General features: G+C 36.5%; 1 protein-coding gene across 1 annotated transcript in view; it reads right to left on the reverse strand.

Annotated features, from left to right (window-relative positions):
* LOC138319698 (kinesin-like protein KIF26B) overlaps nucleotides 1-20,588 on the reverse strand; it is a 255,993-nt gene that overhangs the window by 128,453 nt on the left and 106,952 nt on the right. Inside the window, 1 exon segment of the mRNA XM_069262843.1 lies at nucleotides 3,444-4,472. Within this exon segment, the coding sequence (XP_069118944.1) occupies nucleotides 3,444-4,472 (1,029 nt within the window).

Genomic DNA, 20,588 nt, shown 5'->3' on the forward strand with positions numbered 1-20,588 from the left:
AATCAAGGCTTCATCTAGTGGTCACTCACATCTACTGGTAAAGTACAACTAGACCCCTAACTCTGGGTATGGATCGAGTCCCCCAACTCTGGATATGGAGTCTCCCAACTCTGGGTATAAGAGTCCCCCAACTCTGGGTATAGTGTCCCCCAACTCTGGGCATGGAGTCCCCCAACTCTGGGTATGGAGTCCCCCAACTCTGGGTATGGAGTTCCCCAACTCTGGGTATGGAGTTCCCCAACTCTGGGTAAAGTGTCCCCCAACTCTGGGTATAGAGTCCCCCAACTCTGGGTATAGAGTCCCCCAACTCTGGGTATGGAGTCCCCCAACTCTGGGTATGGAGTCCCCCAACTCTGGGTATAGAGTCCCTCAACTCTGGGTATGGAGTCCCCCAACTCTGGGTATAGTGTCCCCCAACTCTGGGTATGGAGTCCCCCAACTCTGGGTATAGTGTCCCCCAACTCTGGGTATGGAGTCCCCCAACTCTGGGTATAGTGTCCCCTAACTTTGGGTATATAGTCCCCCAACTCTGGGTATGGAGTCCCCCAACTCTGGGTATAGTGTCCCCCAACTCTGGGTATGGAGTCCCCCAACTCTGGGTATAGTGTCCCCCAACTTTGGGTATGGAGTTCCCCAACTCTGGGTATAGAGTCCCCCAACTCTGGGTATGGAGTCCCCCAACTCTGGGTATGGAATCCCCAAAATCTGGGTATAGTGTCTCCCAACTCTGGGTATAGAGTCCCCCAACTCTGGGTATGGAGTCCCCCAACTCTGGGTATGTAGTCCCCCAACTCTGGGTATGGAGTCCCCCAACTCTGGGTATGAAGTCCCCCAACTCTGGGTATAGTGTCCCCCAACTCTGGGTATAGAGTCCCCCAACCTGGGTATGGAGTCCCCCAACTCTGGGTATAGTGTCCCCCAACTCTGGGTATGGAGTCCCCCAACTCTGGGTATAGAGTCCCCCCAACTCTGGGTATGGAGTCCCCCAACTCTGGGTATAGTGTCCCCCAACTCTGGGTATGGAGTCCCCCAACTCTGGGTATAGTGTCCCCCAACTCTGGGTATGGAGTCCCCCAACTCGGGTATAGTGTCCCCCAACTCTGGGTATAAGTCCCCCAACTCTGGGTATGGAGTCCCCCAACTCTGGTTGGTCCCCCAACTGGTATGGAGTCCCCCAACTCTGGGTATGGAGTCCCCCAACTCTGGGTTGGTGTCCCCCAACTCTGGGTATAGTGTCCCCCAACTCTGGTATGGGTATGGGAGTGTCCCCCAACTCTGGGTAAGAGTCCCCCAACTCTGGGTATGGAGTCCCAACTCTGGTATGAGTCCCCCAACTCTGGGTATGGAAGTCCCCCAACTCTGGGTATGGATCCCCAATCTGGGTATAGTGTCTCCCAACTCTGGGTATAGAGTCCCCCAATCTGGGTATGGAGTCCCCCAACTCTGGGTATGGAGTCCCCCAACTCTGGGTATAGTGTCCCCCAACTCTGGGTATGGAGTCCCCCAACTCTGGGTATGGAGTCCCCCAACTCTGGGTATGGAGTCCCCCAACTCTGGGTATAGTGTCCCCCAACTCTGGGTATGGAGTCCCCCAACTCTGGGTATGGAGTCCCCCAACTCTGGGTATGGAGTTCCCCAACTCTGGGTATGGAGTTCCCCAACTCTGGGTATGTAGTCCCCCAACTCTGGGTATAGTGTCCCCCAACTTTGGGAATGGAGTTCCCCAACTCTGGGTATGGAGTCCCCCAACTCTGGGTATAGAGTTCACCAACTCTGGGTATAGAGTTCACCAACTCTGGGTATGAAGTTACTGAAGTCACTTATGTGAAATTGATGGGTAAAAAAATAAATCTCAGCACAAATATTAAAGCCATAAAAAGTTTCATTGTCCAAATCTAAGATGTTACCTCTAGGCTTTGAATTTTGCATCAGTAGAAAAAAATAGAGTATGCAATGTTTAAGACTGATTGAAGCATTTCTCTCTCTGCTTTTGAGAAATTGTGCTGATGTCCATTAATTGTAAAAATTCCAAGACGTCTGCTAGTCATTCATAGGGACCAATAGGAATCTCTATCATAAATTTGAGAATTATAGTTTGTACTTAGAAGTACATGAAGTGATGTCCAAAATCAAAAATGTTTGCCTATATTCTGATAAAGCAGAAACTCAAACTAAATGTAGGACAAATCTCTGAAAACTGTTCAAACATGTCAGTGAGCAGAATCTCATATAGACCTGTCCGAAACCTTACACGAAAAGGAATCTCGATCACCAATCATAACACTTCAAACTAACAGGACAGAAAATCTATAGAAGTACAAAGTAAGTTTATTTTTTATCTTCTAGGGTTCAAGCGAAAGGTACATGGCATCTTGTGGGAGACTTCAGAGTTATCTAAAAGCTTGACAAGAGAGACAAACTGTACATACAGTTCAAACACCTCACTGCTTTGATCTATTATGTATCCCTGGAGACAGAGAATGGCCAGACAAGTTTAGCCACAGGGTCACTTCATTCTCCATCATCTGTCTGGCTTCAGATGGAAGGTCCAAGTTCAAATTCTTGTTGTGGTTCCTTCTTTTTATCAAATTACTTCTTCAAGTATTGAAACAATGAACAATGTGGTTATTTCCAAGTACAGTCCATTTTACTATACCAAGATTGCCTGACCTCTAGCATAATAGATAAAAGAGAATCTGAAATATTCAAACCCCAAGCACAACCTTGGATACCGTTTCTGGAAATACAACCCGGACCATTGCATGAAAAATAAATGTATTTGACAAGTTTCTAAATATAGACAAGAGAGTGCAATTACAAGTTCATGTAGTCTCCCTTGAAATGATGCTACATATATATTTATAAGAATGGTCACACCTGTATGAGCTGTCCTGTACTGATGCTAGTAATGGCTACACCTGTCAGGTGATAAGTACTAAGGAAAGTGATATTACGGTAAAATACCACCTATAGTAGACTATAAACACACAAACACAAAACGTGTATTCCTAATTTGTCAACATCAGTCAGAACAATGGTAATATTAGAAGGTACAAGTGTCCTTTGACTGTAGGCTCGAATAAATTGGCACTTAGACGAAGAAAATGCCAAAAATTATGATGGATGTCCTTGAGTGACCCGAAGGGACAACACAAACAGCTGGATACTAATACCTGATACACACAGTTCGTTAATTATCCTGCTTTTACCTGTGTACTCAGGTAAGCCAAGACAACTCACTGTTTATATCACAACTTCTGCATCAGAAAAAAAACTTCCATGTGCTACTTAATCAAACAAATGTTTACAATCATTTTTTTTCTGATTTTTTTTATCTTTGAAATAATAGATCAATTTGTTCATTGATACTGCTGATATATAAAATCTATATCCAGGCTGTATTTCTGGTTAATTGTAGTGTTAGAAGTATTTTAATGGCTTACCTTGATATTCGGGCCAGCACGGTTCCCTTCTGGAAAAAGCAGGCGGAAGGCTTGACGCTTAAAGTGGATCAGACAGTTATTACAGTGCTGGCAATACCCCCCTCCACGAGGACTTGGCCTGTCACCCCGACCCGTTGGGGGGAGGTGTACAACCACACGGTCATATATCCCTGGGGTGTACTTAGAGCCGCCTCCTTTACCCGTCGTCGGAGGGTTAGAATACATAAACGAATTCTCATAGACTCCGCTGGGACGTTTGGCTGGAGTAACATCGGACGATGGGGACAAGGCACGTCTGTCCAACGATGGTGGCGATCGACATCGAGATGGGCCCCGGTCACTAAGGGGAGACATACCCCTGTGTGGGCCCCTGTCTCGGTCACTAAGGGGAGACATACCCCTGTGTGGGCCCCCGTCTCGTGGGGGAGATTTACATCTCTGTGGGTCACGGTCACTTTCTGGTGATAAACACCTCTGTGGATTCTTACCACTAGGAGGAGAGAAACACCTTTGTAGACCCCTATCACTAGGAGGAGACAAACCCCTTTGTAGACCCCTATCGCTCGGAGGGGATTTACAACTTTGGGGGTTTCGTTCACTCTCAGGTGACAGACACCTTTGTTGATTTCTCCCACTGGGTGGTGACATATGATTCTGCACGCCTCGATCATTGGCAGGGGAAGCAGGTCGCCCAAAAACAAAAGACAACTCTGTCGCAGATTCATCTGTGAACTTAACCTGGCCCCCATCGGTAAGCGGCGAGAATGTCCCACGAATCGGGTAATCCATAATATCTTGATCCTGTGGGGTAGGAAAATCCATTCGTATATCCTCACCGTTGTGGGGAGATGGCCCCCCTTGCCTGACCCAATCTGACCCCTCCTTAATGGCTCGAAGCTCTTTCACTGTGGCAGACTTTTGGGATTTATCCGGAGACGGTGTAGGCAGTTTTCGGATTTTCGCCTCGCCACCAAACATGTGTACAGCTGTTTTCACAGTGACAGTCTCCGTACAGCCATCTGAGTCATTCTGAAAACACAGGAAATATTGAAACTTTATTTAGCGATTTTATTTCAATTTTACAACCTTTGAGCATAATATTTCAGAGGGAAAACATTCTATTCTAATCTAAAAATCATTTAGAGGAGGGAGCCTGACTTAGCTGTTGGCTACTACACTGAGTACAGCCACAACTATGTCAGCACAGACCTGTCCATTTCTTAGGCTCCTCTAGCTTTGGAGGAGATGTATCGTTGAGGGATGGGAATCATTCTCAACAGAGGCTCAAATTAGGTTAGCTGATTTGCTAATTTGACGATAGGAATAAAATATATACAACCTCCACTATACATAGGACGTCCCCCAGTAATTTTTCTGACACCCTGATTTAACATCCAATCTGTCAGAGAAGGTGTCATTGTTTCACCTGAGAAATGTCACCTGTATTCATTAAGGGAAAATATTTAACTGGTTCTGATATATATCAGTCTAACAGAATAGTCTGACATCTCGGTTTTGACAATGTTTGCTTCCGAGGGAAAAAACACTGTTTATATCTCAAGCACCGAGGTGTCAACCCTGTAGGTTTGATGTTTTTACATAGTTCGTCTGTTAGTTTTAATCTTTTACCTTGACAAGCATGAGGAATAAATGCCAAACCTCAGTATCTAAACAATCGGATTCCATTTTTTTTCAATTCCCTAAGATTGAATAGACAAAGAATGTTGTTGGATTGCATTCATTTTAAAATTATTTGAAATCTAATTCTGAATTCCTTTAGTTCATCTCCATGTATAACACAAAGACATGTTGTACATACTGTCTGTACACATACTCAATGTTCTCAAATATAAATAAATATTTGAAAAAATTACAAGAATCATAGCACATCCGATCCATTATCATGAAAACTGACTTTTCAAAAGCGATGATTTTTTTCTAAATATAATTCCCGATATGAAAAACAACACATCGTTAGCGTGTTTGAACTAATTATCTGATGAACAGTATGAACTGATTTGTCACATGATCCGTGAAATAATGAATTAAATCCTGCAACTAACTTACGTAATTATGTTATTGTTTTCCAATCTCAATCATTGATCTATCAGATACAATGCTTTTTTTGTCGTAATGTTAATCTGGTTTTTCCGACCACACATACATTAAGACGAGATTTATAAAATATTCGGCTGTATATATATATATATATGCTATGGAGCAAATGGAATGAGCTGGAAAATTCTTACATGGTACCATTTTTGGGGGTTATTAAGGAACTTGACAGAATCAATTTGAATAGGACTTTTTTAAGGGGCACCTGCACTATGGTCTCAGTTAATGATAATAGGAGGTATTTAAAACTAATTAAAGGTAAATGATATGGTATGACAGTGTTAAAAAAGGTGTTTAGATCATTTGTTTTGTAAGTTTGTAACAGACATCACCCACAGGGGTCAAAGACAGTATTGACAATCGTTCAAACCGAGGGCGTAGTCTCGGCACTGATAAGTAGTTATTTAGGTATACAAGGTACTTAAGGGTCACGAGGGTCTTAAAGCACATCACTCAAAATCACACCAAAAATATAGTCAACCCCTTAAAATATGGTGTATATTGTAACAGACTAATCCATGCATCAGATTACAACAAAAAATTAACAATGAAATATGAGACATACATTGGAATTTTGGCCAATGTGCTTAGTTAATGCCAAATTGTCAATTTGCTGAGCTTGGCAAAACTTAATTAGCTGACACAGAATTATTATATTATTTCAATTTTTTAGGGAAATCTGATGTGGCAAAAAAATTTAATGAATTTTCGTAATCATATGAATTTCAAATAAAGTGCATTGAAACCCATTAAAGTACAATTACTTTTTATACAATGTTATCATCCAATGCAGTCATTTCACAAGTTCGATGGAATTGATCAAATTACCAATCTCCGATTTGGCTGCAGACTTAGTATTAGGCACATTTTCAGATTTGTTATCCAGACCGGGAGTACAATCAACGATTTACTCCAACAAAGGAAAATCCTACGGCTTAAATTCACATCAGTGAACATTTATCATAGTAGACCGTTAAGCAGCGTAGCGTTTCCCATCAACAACCGACCAAAAAGTCACCGCACTGATGGTCCAGTTTTGGTGTACGTCCATTTTCTCTCGTTAATCTCCAAGCTGGGACCCATTAATGAATATCTTCATCAGTAATTTCATTTTCTTCAGTGTACTTTAATTTGTCGCAATGATTACTGGACGGTTTCACACCTCAGTTCTGATAATTAAAAGAAATCTACAATCTGCCATCTCATTTTAATTGGTTAGGTCATATTCGTTCCATCACGTTTTTCTGGTCAAAACCATGTGGTGCCATCTATTCGATCAGTGTAGCCTAAAGGCTTGGTTTAACCCATCAGTGTAGCCTAGAGGCTTGGTTTACCACCTTTAACGTCAAAACCCATCTGTATCGACAATTCAAAACAATATTTTCCATTGAAGCAATTCTGTGATTTGTCTCATAAATCTGTTTGCATTGTACTGTGTTTGCTATTTATGTGTGAGTTTTCTGCTCTGGTGACTGGTTCTGTGTACTACATCATGTGGTTATATCCACCCCCAGCAGATGTAGGATGTACTTCAATGCTTTTATCTCTTTAATTTATTAATCAACTTGAAAATGCAAAGGTGCTAATTGTTCAATATCAAAATGAAACTCAACTAATTATAACTTAATACATTAATTTATTAAGTTTGTTCAATTTTGATTTTTAATTTTTTTTTTTTTTTTCAAAATTAGATTTAGAGTATGAAGAGTTTTGATTAGATATCAATAATATTAAACAATACATTATATTACAATATTAGCCTTAATAAACTCTCCTTCTTGTATGAAATATAATACAGACAGAAGCAGATGTGAGGGTAGGAGAGCGGATGTTGGTTTTAATGGAATGTTGTCCTAATGTTGCCTTACAGCAATTTCATGGCTTCATGTATGAAAGATTCATATGTCGAAATTTTAAGAGAAATATTTTATACACTTTTGAGAGAACTATTGTTGTGAATCCACAATCTTCATACCTATAATATATTTGTGATTTTCATAACATCCATTAATATTTCTAATAAACCCAAATGATTTGGCCTATATTGGCTCATATAAAAATTAAGTACATGTACTGATATTAATTATCTTAATGTTCAGGTCAACTTTAAGAGATAAAAGCCAACCGACCCTAATTGTTTAATCTTGAATGTTAAATGTTCAGAGTACTAAGACATTACACATCCCCGTTACATCACAGGTCGTATTTAAACATTCCAAGCATCTGCTTAGCCTCCTTCTGATGTCCTCATCAAACCACTTGGCAAACTTCATTTGAAATCTAATCTGCTCTTCTGCCTGCCATAGAACAAAGAGCATGGGAATTGTCAGTCAACAAAATATGTTTTATAATGTGAGAGAACAAATAGATGTATATCAGGTACCTACCTAAGGCTCCCACTGTTATCATACTTATATAGACAAGCACGCCCTTACTACACATACAACCATTCTTTACAAGTCTTTCATCTTCCCTGAGCTGATAACTGTGATCTGGGTCAAAGAGATGCTTCTTTCTAGAAGAACTATGGTTACTATGGATCACAAGTTGATGTGATACTGAAATATGTTTTAGTTATAAATAAAACACAATATAAAAGAGAACAATAGACTTATCTGACTGTATAATTCTGATATCATATCATCAATACAAAATCTATACATTAAATAGCTTTGTGTTCTTCAACCCATCAGACAATATAAAGACCTATACTTATAGAAATGTTGAACAATTTCCATTTAAAAAGCCTTACTTTTATCATCTATAATACAGTCTTAGAGCAAAATTTCATAAAAAAGGAGCTTTTTAACTCCAAATGATATTACTAAGGGTATTGAATCATAATTTGATATCTATATATCTATTGAAGATTTTGTTTGATTTTCAGCTAAGGGACATCAGAAGCAGACATTTCCCATAGGTTTCAGTTGATTTTCCAAATAATACACAACCTTTTTGAAACTAAATATCTGAAAAATGTTCCATCAATTTGTCTTATACAGACTTTGTAGAAGAACATGTAATTATACCAATGGGTTAATTTGTTATGTCTCTAACGGACCTGAAATGGTCTTATTTCTACTTAAGATTTTAACAAAATTTCAGTTTGAAAGGAATATGTCATTTATTAAATGTGTCAGCTAATGCCTAATGTATCAGGATATCCCTCGTTAGAATTCAAATAGTCTCAACTATTTCTATTCATCACTGTCCAACATTGTAATGACAGTCAGTAAATTCCCTCTCTGATTTTTAGGGTTTGTTTTCTCATCCTTCATCCCTAAATACATAGGGCACTAAAACCCTGGATCCCTTTAAGGGAGCTCCTACTGTGTGTCACTAATGCCCTAAACATGTTCTGGGGTTAAATCCCCACCCATTGGTACCATCACAATAAACCGACATTACTTGTCATTCGCCCTCACCATTACCACATGAGTAATTACACAGCCATGTGATGGTTAGATTTTTTGTACTCTTCCCAGAAAATAAGGAAGTCATTCCTGCTGATGGAATACATTTATCAATGAGATCCCAACATAACTAATGCTATCTCAGGTATTAATGAAAAAATCTAGTTTTATTTTATTGGAGACCAAACTGAACGGCGGTTAGGTTTTGTGGGTAGTTATTTTCACTATATTTATGTTTTCACTGAAACCCTTGAATTCTAGCCGCCAGCAAAATATTCAAAAATTCATTGACATACCTAAGAACAAAAGATATCTGAATTTGTCTTTATTTCTGGACTGTACTTCGAGAATTTTTTTGAAATCTATTCATTAGCCTAGTGTCTCTAACATTTATAAGGAAAAATCATAAAAATCATTTAACCCTTCATAAAAAATTCCCTTTTCTTGACATTTTGTGAACTTGTGACACCTTTAGCTATGGTACCTTACTGGCACGAGTTAATGTTCGACAATCTTACTGACAAATTTATTAAAAAATTCTGATGAAAAATAAACCTTTTATTTAAATATGATAGCACTATCGTCTTGTTTCTGGCATGTGAATGATTTACAAAGCCTTACCACTCCACACCAGGTAGGTAGTCACATGACCAAGTTTGGAGTCAAATTGAGGTCACATGACTATATGATGAACATATTTGACAAGGTCAAGGTCATTTTTGTTTATGGTCCACATTTGGATACAAACCTGGTAAGGTTTCCATTGTTTATTGTATATTGGAAATCAAATTCATATTAAAGTTTAGACACTCTTTAAATCATAGCCTGAAATTATCTGTTTTAACTATAAACATCATGGCTTTAAAATGGATTTGAAATCTCAAAATCTGTCCATTAAAATTTTACACAACTAAATTTGGCATTCAAATCAGAGATGAAATGAATTCCCCCTTGGTCCTAGAAGTTGGAAGAGCCTTTAAGGGGACCATGCAGACATCAGACCTTGATGTAAAATAGTAAGCCCTATCAGGACAGAGCTTTGTGAGAAAGTATGCCAGGCAGAGCCTAATTATCAAAACTATCCAATAAAAGGAATACTATTGAATTAGGTTTGCTATATTCAGAATATGAAACTTACAGTTATTAGACCCATGGACAGCCAATCTTTGCTTTGTTCTCAGCCTATAACCCTGCCCCATTATTACCATTGGAAATCTTTTGTTCCTGAACAGGGTCCACCATTATCCCAAAACTTTTTATAGGGATTAACCATTACAAAAAATCCATCCAAATCTGTCTAGCAACTAGAGCTTTTAACCTGGTCAGCTAGTACAAAGACCATTTAAGACTGACCAGCTGTCAGAAATCTGTTGTCTTGTGTTGCCAAATATAATTGCAGTGGTGGTTTTTGTAAATATATACAAGGTATTTTCTTTTGTAGAGTCTGTTAACAGTTACATTCGATTGACAAATAGTATATCATAACATATGCATGCTACTACCTTAAATACCACAGGAACAAATACTGGCAAGACCAATTGGCAATTGATTATTGTCTTCTACTGGAAAGTTTTAGATGCAGCCATCATGTAATGGAAATGATTGCCATTCCGGATGGACAGTATATGTAGCTTCTACAACATCCTAAATATATACAGAAATCTTTTTACCATGATCCCTAATGACCCCTAATCCCCATTAAATCTCAACTCTGCATCAGTCTATAATAGGCATAAGAAAGCAAGAAAAAGATATCTTAAAAAAAGTACGAAGCCCATATCAAAAGTTGTTGACCCCTAGTAATAACTCAACGAAAATTTAATACTTAAAACATATCTTTTGGTAGAAAATCAAAGTATACAATGACCTTAGCAACCTAAACCTTTACAATGATGCCAAGCTGGACACTGACCTCAACAACATATATTCCAGCTTCATCTTTTTGTGATATTGGAATATAAATAACATGTTTATCGTGATCTTCCTAGCCCAGACTCCACATAGCTCACGTTTCACATCAGATAAAGTAAAAAACCTCACATTCTATTTCCTCTCCGGGTCGGTGGTGGGACTCCGGACACAAAACCTGACCTCATCCTTCTGTTAACTGATCTAATCTCTACGAAATTTTATCGAAAAAGTTTCACGTTTTTGTCACCTGATAATTGAAATCATTGACTGATAAATTGTTTCATGCTGGGAAAGTTTTGGCGACTACATGGCCAACTGTCCACTGCTGAAAAGGTAACAATATTGTGATATTGTCTGGAGAAAAAAACTATTATAACCAAGTGAACAAAAAATATGTTTACATTTTTACCATATACAAAGGCAATTCAGAAAAGTAAACATCTTTATATGCGTCAAATAACTAGAAATTTGAATTTTAATGAAAAAAATAATGAAACCAAACTTCGAAATTTAGAAAATCACAAAAACAAATTCAGAACAAAACTGTCACTCGGTTCGCTCTTTGCATCCAGATTTGGACCTGACAGATGAGAATTAAAATGTCATTACGTCCAAACATTTCTATAGCTAATTTATTAGTTGTTTGAAAAAGCTTAATATTGTTCCATATAATATGTATCTTACATAATGTTTTTATCTGATAATTTGGTTAAGTTTTCTGAATATAAACAACATACCTCGTATTATTAATTAGCTTGAGGGGTAGGTTAGATATGGCTAGATTTAGCAATTATTACAATCCAACAATATAAACAATATTTTTCTTAACTACTAGATACAATAATAATCATTCTTCGTTATGTCTCACCTGGTCAGGTAAAAAAATAATCGTTAACATCAACTGCTTACCTGGAATTTGCCCTATCACCTCCCCAACAGCCAGACGGCCAATGGAAGCCTCCCATCGGCTTTCTTACCTTATAACAAATCACCTAAAACCTGTACAGTCACAATGTCACATGAAACAGTTATTATCCCCAATTTATGGTTCGGCCTCGTCTTAGAAACATACGGTACTAGTCGACTCCTTTTGATGATTTTTAATATGAATAGGTATGTAGGTAAACTTGTTATGTTTATATCTACCTAGGGAGGGTAAACGACATTAATAAAACCTCACAAAGTAAATTAGACTGGTGTATGATGTTATCATTTTTCACCTTTGTCTGGTTTCCATGGACCATTTCTTACATTTCTGATACTTCATCACTTTCCAACATTTACCTGTATATGGCAAATTTTATTTTTAACACCATTTTTGTATCTATTGATCCCTATCTCCCTGTCCCCCTCCCCCCACCTGGTGTAGATTTGTGAATACTGTACGTTATATAGCCCTCTGATATTAAATCCCAGCTGTAGACATAGTTATTACAGTGAAACTATAAACTCAATTTTATGCCTTAAGATATAAAATAGACAATTTAATCCTGCCAGTCTTAAAGAAAACTGGAAATGACACATGTTAGACCTATGGGAAACTTGTTACGGTATATCATCATACATTTATCATAGCATACAAAAATTGTTCACTTCCCACAAAACTAAAACAGATTTACATAAAATAAATAAAAGACTTAAATCATCTTTAATGTCTGTCTCCTTAAAATTGAAACTTTGGTAAAGTGATGACAATAAAATATCATCTCTTTTTGAAAAGATTTTATATGTAAAACTGGGAAAGGCCAAACAATGAAAAAGTCCCCAAAATGAATCACATCCTCCTAACAAGTTAATACTTTGGTTTCCATGCTTTATAAATTGTATTATAAAACTTCTATTTAAATGACATTTTTTACATTAATATTCTAACAGAGTCGAAATTCAAATTTAAACAAGATAATTAACGACAAGCTGTGATAACAAACCCACACAAACCTTGACCACATTCGCTGGCGGCATATTGTCAAAGTTAACGCCATGTGGAAATGGCGGAATACATTACCCAGCATCCCTCACCATCAGAAACCCCACCCCTCGTCTATTAGCAGAGGTTTTACTCTGATCGAGGACAGGAATATCATATGAAAACAGCTGTGATTTTCTAGCCCTTTGTCCACATAATCCAATATTGGCTACCTGCTTATAAATGGACACTTGCGGCCATCTTAGTCACTTATAATGGGCGCTCCTTAGCATCTCATTGTTCAAGCTTTTGTTGTTAGGGGTCACTGTAAACAGGGAATACATGTGATGCTTTGTATGAAAGAAAGGAAAATCCCACATGAATTATTACAATAATCAGGGATATAAAAGGTTTCTATCTCCAACTTCTGTGTGCACGCTTTATTTTATCCTTGAAATTAATTCCAGTCCCGTGTCCTTTGACAAACTTCATCCATTTTTTGTTTGACCTTTTTCCCCATTAAATCACAAATATTAATGGTACAAAGACACTTTTAAAGACAAGCATTTTCCCTTTAAACTTTGGTCTCTCGGATAAAAATTGTCATATTTTATCGTAATGTTTCTCCCTAAAAAATTTACTTTTTATTCACTTACTAATGAGACTATATATATTTAAAGCAATTACTTTTTAAAGTTACTGCTTTAGGTGTGCATACCTGTGACATTATAAGGTGTTGGTCAGCTGGTGCTGATGGACCTACTGCAGTGCAGTATTAATGACCGCTGCAGTGTTTTTGTCATGATAATGTCTGCCTAAGGGTAGCACCACGAGTAGGCATTTTTTAGCATAAACGAATCTGTGAATGCAGACCTGACACTACATTGTACTTTATCAAGACAGTTTACAGTCAGAAATGTTGGAAAAAATTCAAACTAGCGTTTATAATAATCTTTTCGGCACAACACCAAAGGGCAAACAATCTTTTTGTAATGTTAAATTTGGTTTTATCGGTAACTGAAAAGCAAAATGTTCAAATCTATTTGCCAAAAACCATTCTTTAAGAGAGAATTATTTCATAATAACCTTACAAACTCCATAGCATCAAATTTGAATTTATAGAAACCAAAAAATCAACGACAGTTTTCTAGAAATTTTGTTTTTATAATTATTTTTGAATTTTCAGATAATGACTGAAAGCTATCAATCATTTTTTATCTGTCTAGCAAAACACATCATATGCTAAATAATGTGTTAATTTGTTTGATAACAATTATGACAACGCCACATAAATATGTTTATAAAGTACAATCCAATTAATCTTATGAAAAAATTGTGCCAATTGTGTTCTGTCATTCAATCTCTAATTTAGAATATAATTTTTTATGTCATTAAATTGAGTAATTTGTTGATGAGGAAGATAAAACAAGCCTGAAATGAGTTTGTAAAACAAGACGTGACACAATCGTTCAATTTGATACAAATCAACGCGGTATGGGTCTTGATGTTAATGTCGCTGGTCAATTACTCTGTGAGTGATATCACATCAATGTTTGTAGAGACGACAAAACTCTGCAAAGATAAATGTAACACTGTCTTAACGCCACATCTCTAGCCACGCGCCATTTTACAATGGCAATGGTTAACGCCAAATCATGGGTGTTCACAGATATTAAAGTAACAGTGAGTTTACCGTTAAATACATTTGTCATCCGGAATCAGAATGTCAGTCTGTATTAATATATTAGGTCTGCAGCATGGAAAGGCAAGATGATGTTAATCTGAAATTACCAGTAGGGTCTAGTTAGGATTTCTGATCTGTTAAACACGTAATTCTATATCTCAACCAACTAGTCAATAGCTCATGAAATGGTGTAGGACTTTCTGTCTCTCATCTATCTTAGTGACAGTCACTGTTGACACTCTTAACACAAATAAAAATGGGGGAGGAGACAGCAGCGAGGAAAAAAACGAAAAACCAAGGGTACAGGAGACATCCTTGACAAAGCCCCTCTGACTTAAGTAATCATATTGGGGGAGGTAATAAAGGGGAAAAGGAAGAAAAAGAGGGAAAGGATAACAAAAACAAAAATATAAGGGTACAGGGGGCATCCTTGACAAAGCCCCTCTGACTTAAGTCATCAAATTTGGGGGAAGGGACAAAGAGGAAAAGAAGAAAAAGAGGGAAAGAAAAATAACCTAAGAGCATAGGGGGCATCTTTGACACTTAAGTCCCTGAATGAAGTCTCCATCTTCGGTGACATCTGCTTGTTAAAAATGTTTCATATTTTTCCACCCAACCAATCATATTATCATAATTAGCTAACACATTTTGATTCTGAATATTACAGCATACAGCTAATGATCAAATTGGTACAGCATAAATGCTGTGTTAACTGTCTTAAGAAGCCATCTCAAGTACAAATGATGGACAAAATACCAGCAAAAAGTTAATCTTTGTCACAGCAGGAACTCTCACAATACCGCAAATGTCAGCTCTATTAGATTTCCTAGCAAAACTACAGCTTCTATTGTGCTTTCCTTCTGGCAAAAAATTATAAATGTGTTTGAGTCCTAGTTCAGTACTGTTCTATAATGCTAGGTGGCATGTACTACTAAACCGCTTCTCCCTTAACTTCTCACTATCATAGTTTATCAAAGGTTGCTGTTTCTTATGTATTAATTTACACTTCATTACTCACAGCCTGTATCCAATGGATTTGATCAATATTTTAATCATCCTACTCATTCATCACTTTCCCTGCTTTTCATAAGACATCTTATTTATGTTATAAAAAACTCTTTAAAAAATTGGGTGTTTCTGTGCTTCATAAAACACAAAACAATTTTCATTCATATTAACATCAGCTCCATTGAGAAATAAAATTAAATCAATTTGATAAATAAATATTAATTTGTATTGTGGCCACATTCACAAAATGGTGCTGAACTGTCCCCTTTTAAAGTACAATTAGCTTTCTTTCTTATCATTGTAAAGAAAATAGGTTTTCTATGATATCTGCAAATTCATTCATAATTGTACTTAAAAGCCAATCAAAAGTTGGTCACCAAGTGACCCGTCAAACTGAATTTCTGATTAATGTTCCGTATCCGATTTGAATTGATTATGAAAATTTTAATTTAAAATTGTACTTTAACACTGACTCTTGTAAACAACCAAAGGATATTGACAGGGAAATAGAGTCTAGTTCAGACACTTGATTACGCGATGTATTACTGTTTAGATTGTACATATAGGACATAAAAGGATGACAGAGAATACATACACAGATATCAGATTAAAAGGGGTTTCCAGGACAAAAACAGTTTTTACAGGAATGGATAAAATGTTTTGTTTATCAGATAACTGCAAATCATGTAAAATTCCATACTAAATGCATTTTTTTCTTGCAAGAAGCACCTTTATCCAAATCTTTTCAAATGATCTCCCCTTACCAAAAATTGTGTTTCCTGACTTCTCTCCCTGCCTTTATCCCATATTCATGCTGCTTCTTAATTGTCTCCTTACACCCAAAGTCTTTCTATTACACTTTAATTATAGTGATTTTTATGTAAAAAGAAAGACTTTTAAGTTTTTATGTTACCTCCAGGTTTCAAGTACATTGCATACATACAAGCCTTCCATGACCTCGAAGAAAGTACAAATGATTGGAATTAACATACAGACAAAAAACATTTACATATTTTATACATAATTACTCTGGTGAGCTGACTGAAAACAAAATGTCTGAATGGGTTCACATATTCTGACATAATCTGCAACTAATTTGTAGAGCCCTAGACCTTTCAGGGTTTTTATAAACATTTGTTGCCTAGAAAGAAAATGTCACATTTCAAAAATGACTTGAACCATGAACAGATACATAAACTTGTGTACACATATTTAAATATATGTCTACATTGACTTTAATGTATGGTAATGTATGTATCCAGACTGAGGATAACATCTCCTGGATTTAACAAGCTGACAAAGATCAAAAAGAGGCCACTGCAGATTTTTATCGTACAAATGATGCTTTCTTGCGAACAAAAATTATAAATGAGAAACTCAAATTACGTTTTCTTTTTTAATTTTTTGAAAATTAAATATCATGCTCCAACGAGCAGATGGCAGTTTGTCCACAAGCGTTCGGTGAGAACCGAGACGTAACATATACTAATGAATCATGTAAGTTAAGAAATAACACATCGCCAAGTCCCATCAAAAATGGAAGACATATGGCAGTCGCTAGAAAAAAATCTGTGCAGTCTGTGGATTGATTACATAAAAAACCTATTTTTTATAATATTGATTTCATTATTGTACCTGTCAAAGTTTGGCTGTGACAGCAGTTTCTATAATGAACAATAAAAAATATTGACCCTACTCGTCCTTGACAACTGATATATGAATCAGAGCAAAACATTAGCGTAAAAAGGTTACCCAACTTCCTGTAGCGTTCCGTCAGTTGATGGATAGACCCATAACATACCTCATTTCTCAATACTCACAGAATTTGAGTCAATAACACTTATGATATTGTGAAGATTACTGTGAACATTAAGTAATGTTAAACAATCAGATATCAGTCAGGGGACATGTTTGATAAATCACACAATACGAATCATTTTTATGATCAATATACATCGACACAAATAAGCATCATGGGAATGCAGATGTAAGTATAACATTGTTGCAGTTTCATTACTCAGATAAGTATCAAAAAATGTCAGCTGCTTTTTTATCATCAAAAGGGGAGATAATTGATGTGATTATATGATGATTAGAACTCTCTTGTGTATAACTGGTGTTGACAGGAAATTACTCATTTTTTGGTACGTAGCTATAGTGAAGGTGAAGGAAGATCAAAGTACACTACAGTGATGTGTATTGGCATCCAAATGTTAAAACTTCACATCTATTTACCTGAAGATAAAATCTCCACAAAAATTTGGATCATCACAAAAAAGTCTGGCTTACTGACAGTAATGTCTTTATGAATTAGAACCATGGGAATCGTGTCATAATGATGTTTGTAGATGGATTATTGTAAACATTACATCCTAATTCTAACTATTCTGCACATATGACACAGATAAACCCTTTTCATCATTTTCAGGTCTAGTTGAAAGATTTGACTTGTTTCCCTTCTCCAAACAGATCCCCAAAAAGCAAATAATTTTGCTCCTATGAATTTTCTTCCTTTCTAATTCTTAAATATCTTGGCTTTTCTGGATTTTGTTTTTCTTGGAATGATTAATGACCCTTAAACTTTCAACAACAAGATATGAGCACATGAACGTATCATCAAGTACTTAGTATCTTTCTACAATCACTTTTGATCAATATATATTACTATATAAAAGCATTGGATTATGCGAACTGTCATCAATCTATGGAGGTGATGCAGGGCAATTCATATTGCCTCAACATTATCAGCTTTTATCTTAATATGTTTAAATTTAGACAGATTTCTAAATTCTAGACATACAACTCATTCAAGTTTGATTCATAAAATTTAAAAGAACAATTTGTAGACTATTCAGGAAATGAATTTCCATAAAGAGTTTGAGAGTACAGCCATGACACTGCCTCACTTCAGTGGAAAAAGATGCTTCTTCCTTTGAAGTCATAGAAACTTTTCATAGAGAACCTTTGCAGCCTGGGTGAGAACGTTTCCCAAGGCATTGATTCAAATAAAGATAATTCACCACTTTAAAAAGCAAAAATCATGACTGGTCATCAAACAGATTTGTGAATGTATAACAAAGCACTATACAGGTGTACAACGGCTATCCAGAAGAACAGGTAAATGTAATGAGATACCTGTACTTTACCTGGTTTATAACACCTGTTTACACCAATGCTAGTGTTTGATCTTTCATTAAACCATAATTAGGGAGTAATTTACCATACAATTTTCTCTGAAATGTTGCCGAACATCAATGGCCTAAGTCACCCTGTACTCATCAGTGATGTTGAAAACTGACAAACAGTGTCCCGTAAATGTTCAGTAAGCATTTGAACACATGATGAGGTACGCGTTCACTTACAGCTTATACTCGTTCAAGATTCCTGCACAAAGTGAGAATTAGCCCATTAATCATTGAATTCGTGAAGTAAAATTCACATGAGCATGAAAGTGCAGTCAGTTTTTGTTCGGGCCAAAAAGTAAACCCCGATTCACAGCTCCGTTGATTGCCTGTGAACTTGATGTGGGTGGTCGCCACAAAAACCTTAAACAATCACAAAGTTTACTTTTAGTACGTTGTATTTTTTTATCCTTTAAATTTGATGAAGACGTGTCACCAAGTTGTCAGTATCGCTTTACTACTACGATTTTACCCCGATTTGTTTTGGCACTAGGGGTACACACTGAGTATTATAAAATGGCAGTCGGATTAAGAACAGTATATATACATTTCAAGTACACAGACATCCATCTTATAAATTTGACAATAACGTGTCACGATAAAAAAAAAAGACCCAACACATCTGTCACACACTGAAATCAACACACAATTGTCATACGACTCTCACTCTCTATTCATTTCAATTCTTTTTCCTTTTTTATTAACTTTGTCATTCAGTAAACACAAGCGTCCTGTATGGTTTCAGATGCTAATGATGAAAGTGATTCTTCACTGATCTGGCATGTCAAATCTGGATGTCAACAGCTAAACACAAAGAGTGTTTTTCAATTTCATTAATTTTTTAACTTTAACTCAAACAAATTATATGCACTTTAAAATTTCTTATACAGGTACATGTATACCTAGATTAGGAGAGTAATGCAGTATCATACTATTACAACATTGAATTTTTTTTCTATTAAAAATATGACTATTTAAGAAAACACAAATTATTTTGTTGTTCAAACTCAAACAATTCCTGCATGACTATTGAGTAATTAAAACTCTTGAGAAAAGTCCCTAGAAGTACATGTCAACCACACTTTTATAAAAGCATTGTTCACTTATCAACAAATTTTTTACAGAATAATGCTCTGTTTCTTACAAAACATTAAAACATCTCAGCTTGATAAATTCAATGTATTGCTGTTTTACATGACATACCTGGCATTTAACCAAATATGACTTGATTTCATTCAGTCAAGTTTTTTTTATAAGAAATAGAAAATAAACAAACTAACAGTACTTTTGAATGCCTCCCTGAAGTACACCCCAAAGCAGAATATCTCAATGGTTTGTATAAGAGTATTAATTCCATCATAACATTTTTCTCAATGAAACGGCACTTTTTTTTCCTTGTTGATTTGCACCTGTATGGTTCACATGTGTTGTTTTATGTGTTTACTCTAGAGTGCAATACATGAATGTTTAATGACCGAAATGCTGCACCCTTGACCTTCGCATGACCTTCAACAATTGCAGTCTGTTTCAAGCTTACCAACTGGTAGTCATTCAATTCTAACGGAGAGAGAAAACTGCAATGTAATTTGTTGTGACAAAATCTAATTAGATATTTTTTTTTTAAACAAAACCAAATGTTATCAATAGGAATCAAAGTTTTTGACATAATTACATTTTAATTGAGTAGTAAAGTACTTCCTGTCAGTTTTTACGTCACTATCTACGTACCACTGGGGATGATATAGAGTTTCTGACATGCTGAGCACTCCCCCTCCCAAATCTATTGTTTACTCTACGTACAATAGGTAACAAGATCGGCCGCTACCCCCAACAGTCAACTAGTTTAGGTAAGCTCCCACAAAGACCATTGTCGTGACCCCTTAGGGGCCATTAGGGAACACTAGACATCCCCCACCCGTAATTTAC

The sequence above is a fragment of the Argopecten irradians genome, chromosome 3 (genome assembly GCF_041381155.1).
Source record: "Argopecten irradians isolate NY chromosome 3, Ai_NY, whole genome shotgun sequence".
NCBI lineage: Eukaryota > Metazoa > Mollusca > Bivalvia > Pectinida > Pectinidae > Argopecten > Argopecten irradians.